Consider the following 13,385-nt stretch of genomic DNA (forward strand, 5'->3'; position numbering starts at 1 on the left):
AAATTGGTGACGGTACTTCTCCGAAATGACTGAATATTATGCTGCAGAGTCCACAAGAGCTTGGGCTGGTTGGACATCCATGACGATATCAATGTAGTTTCATATCATTTTAGTAGTGATCGGGGAGGAGGGTCTTTCTCTTTGGTGGCCTCACCTCCAAGCAAGGTCACACCCTTCAGTTTTCCAGGTTGCTGTGGCTAGGTGATCAGCTCGAGCTTCTAAATGGCGATGGAGACCTCGATTGGCGTGTTGGGGAGGGTCCTCTCCAGCAGCTAGTTTGCTGTGATGGTGACCTACATCGTCCTGCACCCACATCTTCATGTTCATCTTTGTCGTCACAGAGTTGGCATCGGCTAAGATCAGTCTGCTGTCTTCTGGTGTGGGCGTCATCAAATATCTGCCACCTTTCTCAACAATAGCAAACCACATGTCCTGGTCGTCCCCAGTGTAAACATACCAGTTGGTTATCCTGAGTCCTCCAGACATCAGTCTTCCTTGGTGCCCAAACAGGTTCCTCATGGAGCATTGTAGGAACGTAACTTTGCCTGGGTCGCAACGTTTTCACCATTTTACAGGGAAATGAAGGATGAGAGACTGAGTTCAATGTCTGTTCCACTTCCTCCCTTATGACCTCATGAAGTGTCTCGATATTTTGCTCGCTGCGCAATCCAAGTGCCTACTGAACTTCCTCTCTATCTATCTGATGAAGAACACTTGTCAAATCAGTTTCTTCCTCCATCACAGACATTTATACAATGTTTGGAAGAAGTTCAAACTTCTTGGGTGTAATTCTTAGGTCTTGATATATGTCCTCAACAACACCCTTCATGACATGTGCAACCTTATCTTCCTCCTTCATTCTAGGATCCACTATTTTACACAGCTCCAAGATGTCTTGAATGTAGGATGCTGTAGTTTCTCCTGGACACTGTGCCCCACACTTAAATTTATCTTCAGCCTTGCACTTCTATTGTTGTGTGTCACTGAAATATTTGTACAATTCCAGCTGGAATACTTCCCGGCCTGTGAACTTCTCCTCGTTGTTCTCATACAATAGCTTGGCAGTGCCCTCCAAGTAGAAAAGTACGTTAACCAAACACATGGTGTCATCCCATTTGTTAAATTTGGCTACACGCTCATATACCTTCAGCCACTCATCACCAGAGAACCCGAAAGGATGTCTCATGTGGTGGCACACAGTTGGTGTCAGCGTAACGTCCTCCTGTTCTTATGTCTCTGTTGAATATGGCCCCAACTTGGGTTTCTCACCGCATAAACAGTGGCTCTATCGTGACATGATGGGAGAAACTAAGTCGTCAATAATGTCCGCTATCACAAGTTCCAATACCCAGCATTTCCACCAGAATAATGTCACATAGAAGAAAGTCTAATTAGATGAATGGAAAACACTAACTTCACTTAATGAAGGTTTATTCAGCACTTGCACATACAAGAGCGCGAAGCGAACTCCCTCCAGCCAGAACCATACGGTATATACAGTTACAGGACATTCCAGTACAATGATTTTTAGTATTTGTGGACACTTCTAGAATGTCCTCGAACTGCATATAGAAATTAAAATTTTACAGTTCAGGTGAGTTTTGAACTCACGAGCCTCCATGGAACAGTCTAGTATCATAACCGCTGCACCACAGTGACGGTGCTACTCAGCTTCTTCTGCGACAATATCATGATGGAACATTTATTCATTTAAACTTCAACTATAACATTATTACCCCCACAATGTATGTTCAATTTTACTTTACTTACATTTTATATACATGTCAATCACTTGTTTAACACTAGGAGGACTGCAATCAGGCGTCCTACAAGGACCGACAGGGCCAAATTGGATATGTTTATTTTTGTTTATTTGATCAGATTGTGATAGGTAATGGAATGTAACACACATATACAGCTTTTGTTGCTTTTTATTAATAAAATAAACACACACACACACACACACTCTCCACTGTAGTTCACTGCTGTTTACTGCTACACTTGTCACACCACACGTGTCTTCTCTTCTCACATTTGCCACATACTGCTTTCTCACAACCTGAACAAACAGTAGCAGTATGGTTTCCTTTACATGAGGTACAAATTTTACACTTCTCTCTCTCAGTTACCCTCTGTAGTCCGCCTTTAGTGTCTGCATGATTCTGGTCTGGCTCTTTATGTCTTGGTGATATATACTGCACTCAAAGCTCTTCACACAAATCGAAAATATACTTCTGCCTGCTAAGTCACGTACCAATCACTTCCTTATACAACACCTAGGAATTTATGGCAGCCAAATCACGAATGTTGGAAAATACATGCATTGGCCAACATCTTGTACCGGCCTTTGTGGACTACATCCTTGTCATTTGATCTACAACATTGACCCCAAATTTTGTTTCATTGTAGAATTGCATTATTTCATTATCTGAGACAAGAGCGAATTTGTCAGCCTTGAGGCATTCAGATCTAGTGGGCTTGGTGTCAAACCTTGTATACTTCATTATTTCGGTCCCGTAGTATGTCTGAAAAACTGAGGACCCAATACTGTTGACCATAGGCTTTTGAGAGGAAAATTCTTTGCCCCATACACTCCTCCTGCATACATTATGGCGATAAAAGCACCCAGTTCTTCAGTGACTACTGTCCAGGAATTGTCTTGTGTTCGACGACGAGCCTCAGCTTCAGTACAGTGCTTCATGTGGCGCATCATGGAAGCACTGAAAATTAACTCCCAAGCACTAAGAAGTTTCTCACTTTGAGTTTTCCTTTTAGCACGTGATGTTGGTCCTGATCTTTCCCGCAAAATGCTATGACTTTGTAGACAACCTTAAAATATATGAAAAAAGAACAGTATTTTTAGAATGTGTAATGTACTGATATTATATGAATATATCTGTTCTTGTAATTTTACAAACTAAAACTCTACACAAAGAGCAGAAATATTACTGACCTGCATTAGAACCCACTGGTACAATATTCCACACAGTCCCATCTTTTGCTGTTTCTTTTCCTTCATTACGTTGCCCAGTATCAGTTTCTGACTGACTTCCAGGGGAAGCAAACGTTGTCCTGGTTGTTAATCTTAGACATCTAGAATTTGGAACATCAGAAGGCATGTTGGATGTAGAAGCTTCATTTTCCCCTAAATTTAGTGGAAAACTGTCCTGGGCTGTGTTTACATCATCACATTTGTTGCACGAATCACATTCTTCATCTGCACACACTGGAGCTACTACACTTTCTTCATTGTCCTGATGGCTGTCGGAGACCTTTTTACGAAATTTCAGTCACCAACTTTCTCTTCCGAATGCGAAAATATTTTGTTGAGCCCAACCTACATAGGTAGGAATGATCATCAAAATAAAATAAGAGAAATCAGAGCTCGAACAGAAAGGTTTAGGTGTTCGTTTTTCCTGCTCGCTGTTCGGGAGTGGAATAGTAGAGAGATAGTATGATTGTGGTTCGATGAACCCTCTGCCAAGCACTTAAATGTGAATTGCAGAGTAGTCATGTAGATGTAGATGTAGAAAACTCAGATTCTTCACCTGAAGTTTCATCTTCTATTTTTCTCAGTTTTGCTAGTATTTCAGCGTCTGTTAGCCGGTTCTTGTGTTCGTAGCTCATGATTGCAGGGAGGCCTCTCAGATACCGTCACAACAGACAATAACTGAAATCCCTGCGTCAACTAATCAACAATCTGGATTGAATGACATTTTTGTCGCATATTTGAACAACAAAGGGACAACAGTTGATGTGATTTCATACACAGTATTGCAAAGAAGTAGCCTCTAAACACAGAGAAATGTTGAAGGGGGCAAATAGGTCCTGCCGTCCTTCTAGGTGGTAAGCTTCATATTTCACAACATAATAAAAATAGGACACTCCAAAATGCGGTGGTTAATATTTCATATGACTGATGAAAAGTCACAAAATATCAAGCCACTCAAACTTTTAATTTGCTCAGAAAACAAGTGAAAAGATCAAAATGGGGCGAATTTGGCCCCTCTGTCCTTCTAGTGTTAACACAGGTGTTCTGGTAGTAATTATCTGTAGTCAGCATCTGTATTAATTAATTCAATGTTCCTCACAGGTTAGCATCATATCCTTACCATCTCAACAACATATAATTATTACACAACAGCAGGTTGAAATCCACATACTTCAAAACCAACCCCCCTCCCCCACTATGACATCACAAAATTATCATAGCAGTCACAAACAAAAATACCACAGAGGATAGTATAAAATCATATTTCTCTTTGTTCAAAATCTGTGTAAGGTCAACAAATGTATGTAATATTCTGAAATTTAGAACACAATAAATCCCTAACATGTCATCAACCTACGATCATAACCATGAACTTCATCATTATCACTATCACTATCATTAACATTATCAGTATCATTATCACCACCACCACCACCACCATCAAATTAATAATCTTAAGGGGAAATTACAGATGTTATATCTCTTGAGGAAGCAGCTTTACTGTATTGCTAAATCATAATGGCATTCTCTTGGGTACAATATTCATGAGGTAAAATAGTTCATCATTCAAATCTCTAGGAGGAGATTTACTCAGGAGAATATTGTTATCAGGAAAAAAACTGACATTTTATGGATCAGAGATATGTAGGCAAGTTAGAGAATTAAAAAAAAAAAAGAGATAGATATGTAAAAGTTAGATGTAGTAGAAGTGAAGAAGTGTGGTTGCAGGAAGAATAGAACTTCTGAGCACGTTAGTCCAATGTTGCCAGCACAGTATTAGAGAGGGGTAATGCAAGAGCAGTTCTAATAATGCAGAATAACATAAGAATGCAGAAAAGCTAATATGAACAGCCTAGTGACTCCATAATCACAGCCAAGACAGAAACAAAGCCAACGCCCATCACAGTAACACAAAAGTATATGCCTACTGGCTTGGCAGATGGTGAAGAGACTGCAAGAATGTACAATGAGAGAAAAAAAATTCAGATAGTTAAAAGAGACAAAAATTTAATTGTGATTGGAGACTATTATTCAGTAGTAGGAAATGGAAGAGTAAGAATGATAGTAGGAGAACATGGAGATCGGGCAGAGGGAGGGTTCCCATGGTTAATGGTCATATACATGGAACACATCTAGAGGGTTACAGATGGATTATGTAGGGTGCTTCAGGAGGAATAGTAGTATTTTAGAAGGTGGTACGATACACTAATTTGAATAAACCATTCCATATATAACCCATGTCCAACTTTTACTGGTTACAAAGAGAAATTTTCACATTGCATGTTGGCACTCAAGTGGCTAGGGGTTTCTTTATCGTTGACATTGTTTTGAAGTTCAAGTTGTGCTAAAGTTTCACAGTTAAATTTTTCAACTGTAATTACGCCTTGTTGGCCAGTTCTGTTGTATTGTTTAAGCGTACCTCACGTACGTGCAAATTCCAAGCATACTGATATGGTTTTATAATGAAAATGCTTGTCCTTGTAGAAAATGTGGTACACAACTTCCTAATCACAGAATACCAGGTTCAAGACTGTTAAACTTGTGTTTCCGATAAACTATGTGAGACTAGTGCAGTGCCAGTAGTCATATTTCATCTGATATGCAAATCAATAGCGTGTGAATGAAATGGATGTCTGATTATATATATTTGGTAAAATATAGTCCTTCAAGAAGAAATGCAGAATTTCTTAATGTATCACTGTTTCACATACAAAAATATGGCAACATTACACAAGCATGAGAAATAAAATGAAATCATATTTTTCTTGAGTGTGGTGTATCTGCACAAATATAAAGCAGAAATATTTATAATCTTGTAAATAAGTGAAACAAAAGATGAACTACATCACCAAAATATTTTTGGGTAGTTATATTGATGCGTAACAAGTATCTGCTATGACTGACTGTATGGAAGGGGCTCCTTCCATTTCACTTTTGTCTTCACCTTTGGCTGTGAATTGTAATCTGATATATGCTGAATAATAACTAATTACATCCACAGAAAAGTATCTGCAGTTATTGTAGCCCCCAACAGATTTCCCTTACTTGTTTTCATTACATGTACTATCTGTTCTAGAGAAAATATTTTGGGAAGGATAATGCATACTGTTCAAAAGCCAACAGACTGATAAGGAATCGTGTCTTGCTATTTAAGTATTTTCATTTCAAACAGAACCTGCATCTTTTTTAATACGAACTATGAATCAGTTTTGCCACCACTATCTATGGTGGAAACTAAATTAATGCTTTTCATAGTCACCCTGTTTATCGGACCTTCAGCCTGATACCCTCATTGCTCAGTAAGCAATAGCCATTTCATTTTCTTTTCAGGAAGTTAAATTAGTATTCTACAACATAATTGATATTTTCAGATGTTTGGATTTAAATTCCATATGTCATGCTGTGTGTCCTTCTGATAACAAATCTATAATTTATGCACCATATACTCTTGAGCAGATTTGATTACCTCTATCATTTGTATTGCTCCTTACTCCTGGTTGAAGGATAAGTTACAAGTCTCTGTATGTGTCATTTACAATGAGTTCAACACCTTTGAAAAGGAGATGAAGGTAGACAATTGGAATTTTGTAACTGGCTGTTTGCATATTGCTGAGTAATCCCATTGATATTGTTTGCTGATGATGCCACTTTCACTAATGTTGGTATCAGTAATACTCTTCACATCACTGGTTCAACAAAGACTCACATCCCTTTGTAAAAACGTTTTGAAGAATGTTTACCTGTAAATGTTCGGTGTGATATAGAAAGACATACAGTTGTTCGGGTCCCTTGTGTTACTGCATCATGTTACAGTGCTCCATTATCCAAACTTTCTTGGAAATGAGCTTCCAGCATTACTGGAAGATGTTTCTTTGGCAACAAGGATGGGTATACTTGTATTCTTCCAGCATGACAGGGCTTTACCCATTCTAGTCCTCAGGTAACACCTCATCTAAATCTAACATGCCCCATAATAAGGATCAGCAGAAACGGACCTATTAATTGGGCACCAAGGTCTCTGGGCCTTACCTCTTTTGGTTTTGCCTGTGAAGATGGCTGAAAAGTGAAGTCTATAAACAACAAGTTTTTCATGTTATGGGTAGTGCTGCCCTCTTGAAATAACACTAAAACAACCTCAGAAGAGCTAGACATGGTATTGTCAAGAGAATACCTAAGGGTTCTGAAGTCAGAGTAAAACTTTATGAAAATTACTTCTGCACTTAATCTTATACCTTTGCTTGAGTCATTCCTTGAGCATTTGTTTGGATAAAATTCTAATAACTGTATCTCTGTAACCAACTGGACACCTTATACAGAAGTAGTTATTCGAATGAGCCTACAGCAACTGTAGATCACATGTAAGCACTATGAAACTACAGCACCTGTTTCCTCTCGATACTAGAGATGAAATTTAAATTAATGAGCCATTTTTACTTTTATACAACATATAATCCTTAAGCAAGTCAGTATCCATCCCCTAGTTCATGGAAAATATACAAAAATCTTTGTATGGAAATGTGCATTTCATAGACCCAGTGGTATAGGGCTTGACTGTTGCACGCATGGTCACATAGGGAGCTGCACACAAGGCTGCAAGGAAGAGGGAACACTGTTGCTTCTGCAGTGCCGACCCTAATGTGTTGGTGGAAGGTAGTTTTCTTTCTCTGTTTCACTGTATGTGGTGTGCTTAACTGTATACCATTCTCTTAAATGATTTAAAGTATGAAGTTACATTATCTTTCTTCCAGCAATTCTATTTTGATTCATTTTAGTGAGGCATCAGACTTTCAATGAGCATAATATAAAGGTTAAAATAAACTTTGAAATGTTATCCAAAATAGACTGCATTTTCTTTTGTGGAACATTTGAAACTCCCATACATGGCCTTGATGAAAAAGACGATTCAGTAAATTCTGGAGTATTTAGAGGTTTACAAATATTTCACATCTAAATTAGCTTCAGATTTGAAGAATAACTTAGAACACAGTGCTGTCTTCAAAGGTGCTTACAAGGCCACTGAAAGAGATGCTTGGCTGCATACTACAAAGGAGGTATGGGCAGAAGTTAGAAAAGCTTCCTCTGCAGCTCTCGTATCTGATGACCCAACAGATATTTTGGAACACATTTCAATCATTCTTGTCCCACATTACATATCAAATAGAAAAATATTTGAACATTTTTGGAGACTTAACTCCAGAAACCAAAATTCAGATGGCATATCAAAGCATATTTTAGAACAATAGGACATAATATTTCAAGGAAATGGACAAAAAAAGATGGCATTTGATAGTGCAAATGTCATGAAAGGTAAACCAAGAAAAACAGGAATGCAAGTAAAAATAAAACCAGTTTATCGTAATCCACATTTCATTCACTACTATACACATCAACGTAATTTAATAATGAGAAACACAGCAAGTATTGCTACAAATGGAAGAGTATTTTTCTCAGACATTCTAGCTATTCCAGTATTCTTCTACAAGGTGGAACTTCATGATAGTTCATGAAAATGTGCCACCTTTAAAATATAAAAAACAACCTCACTGAAATTCAGTGAAAATAAAATGCAGATCAAACCATTGCAGATGTAACAGGAATTTTAAAATACATAAATGATTTTTCACAAGATTATGCTTCATTTTTCAATAATTTACAACCAAATGTGGTCTCAAAAAATTAGTATGTTGAAAGTTAATGAATATGTAACAATATTCAAAACTGCTATTTTCTACTTAAGAAATTCAAAGTACAGTGAGAATTCTTCAAAAATACTCATGATAGAAGCTAAGAAAGTGTGTGTGTCTGTATATGTGTTGACGAAACAGACAGATATTCTTCTACTAAATACTTAGTAGCCACTAAATTGTTGCACGAGAAATGCTTTGCTACTTTTGAGAATGAACATCACACACAATAGATAGTACTGTCCAATGAAGCATTTTCCACGAATGATGAAGCAGAGCTCAAAACTGAACTAAAAGTATACTGTATGTTTGATATTCATGAATACTGAAAAATAAATGAGCTCCTGTAATTTATCTTGAGGGGAAAATAGAACTGCACATTGATGTTCTTAGTGAAATTGTGAAACATATAAAAATCCTCTTGACAGTTCAGATGACTATATCTGAGATACACCACTGCTTTTCAACACTAAAAAGAATAATAACTTTTCTAAAAAGAAGTATGAAGTTGAAAAGACTAAATGTGCTTGCAGCACTTTCAAAAGAGAAAAAACTAAAGTCAAGGAGAAAATTACTGATTTTTTGCACAAACTGAAAGAAGAAGAATAGATTTCCTTGTTTAATAAATAGACCAAACTTGAACAGTGACAATTTGGGTTATAGTAAGTAAAAAATATAGTTTCATAATAAATTTTCTTTTTATTCATGTTTGTTTTTCTTTACACAATTTTAAAACAAAGACTACAAATTTTTTTGGACAGCACCTCCACTAATTTTGGCTGCATGGCATCACTAATCTACATAATACTGGCAGGCTGGCCTGGCTCCATATGAGCAGCACCAAGTGCATACAGCCAGACAATTTCTCTGGCACAGCAGTGATTTTGTTTAGGAACCACTGTGCATAGTTACAACTGAAATTCACTGAACAACACTAGGTAACTGAATACCATCACATTCTTATAGTACAAAGCACCCTCGCCGACCCACGCATAACTGGTAGGAAGCACTCTCCACCATGCAACATCTGTACGGACCAACATCTGTCATGTAACACTGATAATGAGAGCCTTCTGCCAGGCAGAATCGTTTGGATGCAGACACTGCTACACAACATTAGTATGAAGCAACCCCTGGCACAGATCAGTATGAAGTATCTTTTGCCGCATAACATTAGTATCGCAGTCTTTTTCATGTACGGATGATTCCAAGGAGTTCTATTGTTAAATGGCAATGGAACTATTTACAGAGCAGCAGGACTCTTTCAATTCATAATAATGCAGCCAATTTGTATGAAATATTTCTAAATTGTACACACAAACCTTTCTTGTTACTCATTCTATCTGTTAGTGCAAATCGTACCAAAATCAGTACACCATCTGTTCAAAAGTATCTAGACAGTCGTATGGCATGTTGAACTGACCATTAAATGCAACAAGAGGTGGATCTACAAGTGTATAAGAAGGTATCAAGTACTGTATTTTCAGCACAGAAGCAGTAACAGCAGAATGGTCAAGTCACTGAATGTCACCTGAGTAACAAATCCATCAGAAACATTTAAAAGCTGTCCAAGTTGACTGTTGGTAATATGACTGTGAAGTGGAAATGCTAAGGAACAGCCACAGCTAAACCAAGATCAGGTGGACCTCATGTTGCGACAGAATTTTACTTTAGGATTACTAAAGGTGGATGTAAAAAATCACATGAAATCAGCCAAAGGAATCACTTGTGAGTTCCAAAGTGTTACCAGCAGTCTAACCGGCACAATGATTGTACAGTGCTCAAGCAGCTCCTCATAAGCCATGAAATTCGGTAGTCAGTGTTAAGCAATACTTGAAGTGAGATAAAGAATGATGCCACTGGTCAGTGAATGAATGAAAACAAGTGATTTGAAAAGATGAATCATGCGATACCCTCTGGCAAGCTAACGAAAGGGTTTGGATGTGGTGAATCTGTGGAAAATGTTATCTGCCACCATATGTAGTATCAACAGTGAAGCATGCAGGTGGTGGTATTACAGCAAGGGGCTGTTTTCTGTGGTTAGGCACCTGTGAGACAATGATCTGCAGACAATTATATCCTTGAAATGGACTAGCCTGGCCATACTCCTGACCTGAGCTCAATAGAACACTTATGGAATGAGTTAGAACATTGACTTTGGTCCCAACCCCAGCGTCCATCATCACTACTTTCTCCAGTTTTGCCTCTCGACAAAAAATGGGCCACCATTCTTCCACAGATATTCAAACACCTCATTTATAATGTTGCCAGCAGAGTTAATGGCATCAAAGATGAAGGATGGATACACCCAACATTAATGTCCACTAATTGGTGTCCAGAAACTTTTGATCCGATAGTGTACATATACACACTCTTTGGTCTAACCCCACACAAGGGTGTAGAGGCCTCACATAGCAAGCCACTTGACAACCTGCCTCCATGAATCTATCTTGAGCATGTTGACTCCTTGCTGCAAGCCATTCCAATCAGAGTCTTAATTAATACAGCAATCCTGAAAAAACCATATATGAAAGTAAGCTGATTTCAAGATCGGATTTTATACTGCAAAATATTTTCTGGGGCAGACTGATCACTGGCCATAATTAATTGGTTGTGAACTGCAAATTAAAACTGATGAAACTGCAGAAAGACTGAAAATTAAGGAGACAGGGAACTGTATAAGTCAAAGAAAGCATGAGGATGGTGAGAGTTTCACAGGCATCATTATGCAGCAATTGACTTAAACAAGGAAAATAAATACAATAGGAAATATGTGGGCAATTTAGAGAGACAAAATAGTGAAAGCAGCAGGGAATCAAATATGCAAAATGTCAAAACCCAGAAGAAATCCTTTGATAGCACAGGAGGTACTGAATTTGACTGACGAAAAACTGTATGAATATCCAGAGGTCAGACAGAAAACCAGTATGAAGCAAATAAGGGAAGGCTTAAGGTGGGAGGAACATATGTAGGTAGATATGATACCACAAAACAAATTTGACAGAGGGCTGAAAGACAGAAGTCGAAACAGTACCACTGAGCCAGATGACATTCTTTCTAAGTACAAGAATTTAATAGCTCCTATTCCAAGGAGGGTCACTACTGCCACATGTGATTACTGCTAATCCATTAGTTTAAGTCATCAAGGTTGTGAACACATTACTTATAGAAAAATATAAAAGCTGGTAGAATTTGACCCTGGATAAGATCACTCTGTGTTGGAATGTGTGAAGCAATACTGGCCCTACAACTTATCTTAGAAGATATGTTGAAGAAAAAGCTTTTGACAGTGTGGACTACAATCTACTCTTTAAAACTCTGCAGGTAGCAAGGCTACAGTAAAGGAAGTGATAGGTTATTCTCAACTTGTTTAGAATCCAGACTAGTATTAAGAACTGAAGGAGGACTGAGTGAGACAGGGTTGTAGCCTGTTACCAATGCTATACAATGTATACATTGAGAAAGCTGTGAAGGAAATCTAGGAGAAATTTGTGAACAGTATTGAAGACAAGGACAAGAAATAAAAACTTTGAAGTTCATCAATAATATTATAGTTCTATCAGAGTCAGCAAAGAAATTGTAATGCCAGCTGAATGCAATAGACAATGCTTTAACATAAGGTTATAAGATGAACATAAATAAAAGTGAAAAAAGGGTAATGGAATGCTCTCTAACTGCATCAGTCAGTGCTGAGGGAATTTTATTATGAAAATTAGACAGTAAAAGTAGATGTGTTTGCTATTTGAGCAGCAAAATTAATTAACAGTGACTAAAATAGAGAGGACATAAAACAAATTGGCGATACGTAATAAATATTTCTGAAAAACTGAATTTCATTATATGATTATAATTTTCTGAAAATATTTGCCTGGAGTGTATCCTTGTATGAAAGTAAAATGTGAATGATAAACAACTCAGATAAAACAAATGAAGTTTTGATTTTGGTGCTACAGGACAGTACTAAATATCAGATAAGAAGATTGTATAACTAAGAAGTATTGAATCAAACTGAGAGATAAGTATAGGGTAATTTTAATCAAAGTTAAACTTTCAAAATATGGTAGAAATAACACCACTGATCAAAATGACATCAAATCCCAATGGAAAATTATCAGAGAAGGGGGAAAACATATGGCAGAAGGAAGGAAAAAAAAAACAGTGTGAAAATTGATCATTAAATGGTGCTGTATGTGTCAGAATACATAAATAAAAACACTTGTCATGCACGATTCACTGAAGTTGGTATAAACATGCCAGGTACAAGGCTTTTCCTCCTTACGCACCTGTGATGTTCGATGACTGTCTCAATGCAGGATTGCACTCTGCTTGTAAAGCTGTATTACAAGAATGGTGACTGTGCACATGTCATTCTGCAGAAGTCCCGGACACTGAAGGGTTTGAGAAAGGCGTTGGTCTGATGACTGCCATGGGTCTGGAGAAAATGATTCGGTCAAAAAAGACAGGTTTCTTTCGGTGTGCAATCTGGTGAAGGGGGGAAGCGAACTGATTCAACGTCAGTGGAAGCAGTGACCACAGCGATGCAGGAGGAGATGAGTGGTGGCATGCGAACATTGGACATACCTGTGAACACAATGCATAAAGTTGTACAAAACATCCTTCTTTGCTACCCTTTCAAAATTACCCATGTGCATGGGTTCCTTTCTGTTTATCTGCCAGCAACAGACCTTTCCTTTAGAATTTATTGCTCA

At 37.7% G+C, this 13,385-nt stretch overlaps 1 protein-coding gene across 1 annotated transcript; it reads right to left on the reverse strand.

Moving 5' to 3' along the window:
* Positions 1-1,954: 1,954 nt before the first annotated feature.
* Positions 1,955-3,313, reverse strand: LOC126284185 (uncharacterized). The gene is made up of 2 exons (XM_049982928.1): positions 2,954-3,313; positions 1,955-2,829 (listed from the first exon to the last, which is right to left on the reverse strand). The coding sequence occupies exons 1-2, from the start codon at positions 3,117-3,119 to the stop codon at positions 2,504-2,506; spliced, it is 492 nt and encodes a 163-aa protein (XP_049838885.1). The 5' UTR covers positions 3,120-3,313; the 3' UTR covers positions 1,955-2,503.
* Between the last annotated feature and the right edge of the window lie 10,072 nt (positions 3,314-13,385).

This window comes from Schistocerca gregaria, chromosome 8, assembly GCF_023897955.1.
Source record: "Schistocerca gregaria isolate iqSchGreg1 chromosome 8, iqSchGreg1.2, whole genome shotgun sequence".
Classification (NCBI taxonomy): domain Eukaryota; kingdom Metazoa; phylum Arthropoda; class Insecta; order Orthoptera; family Acrididae; genus Schistocerca; species Schistocerca gregaria.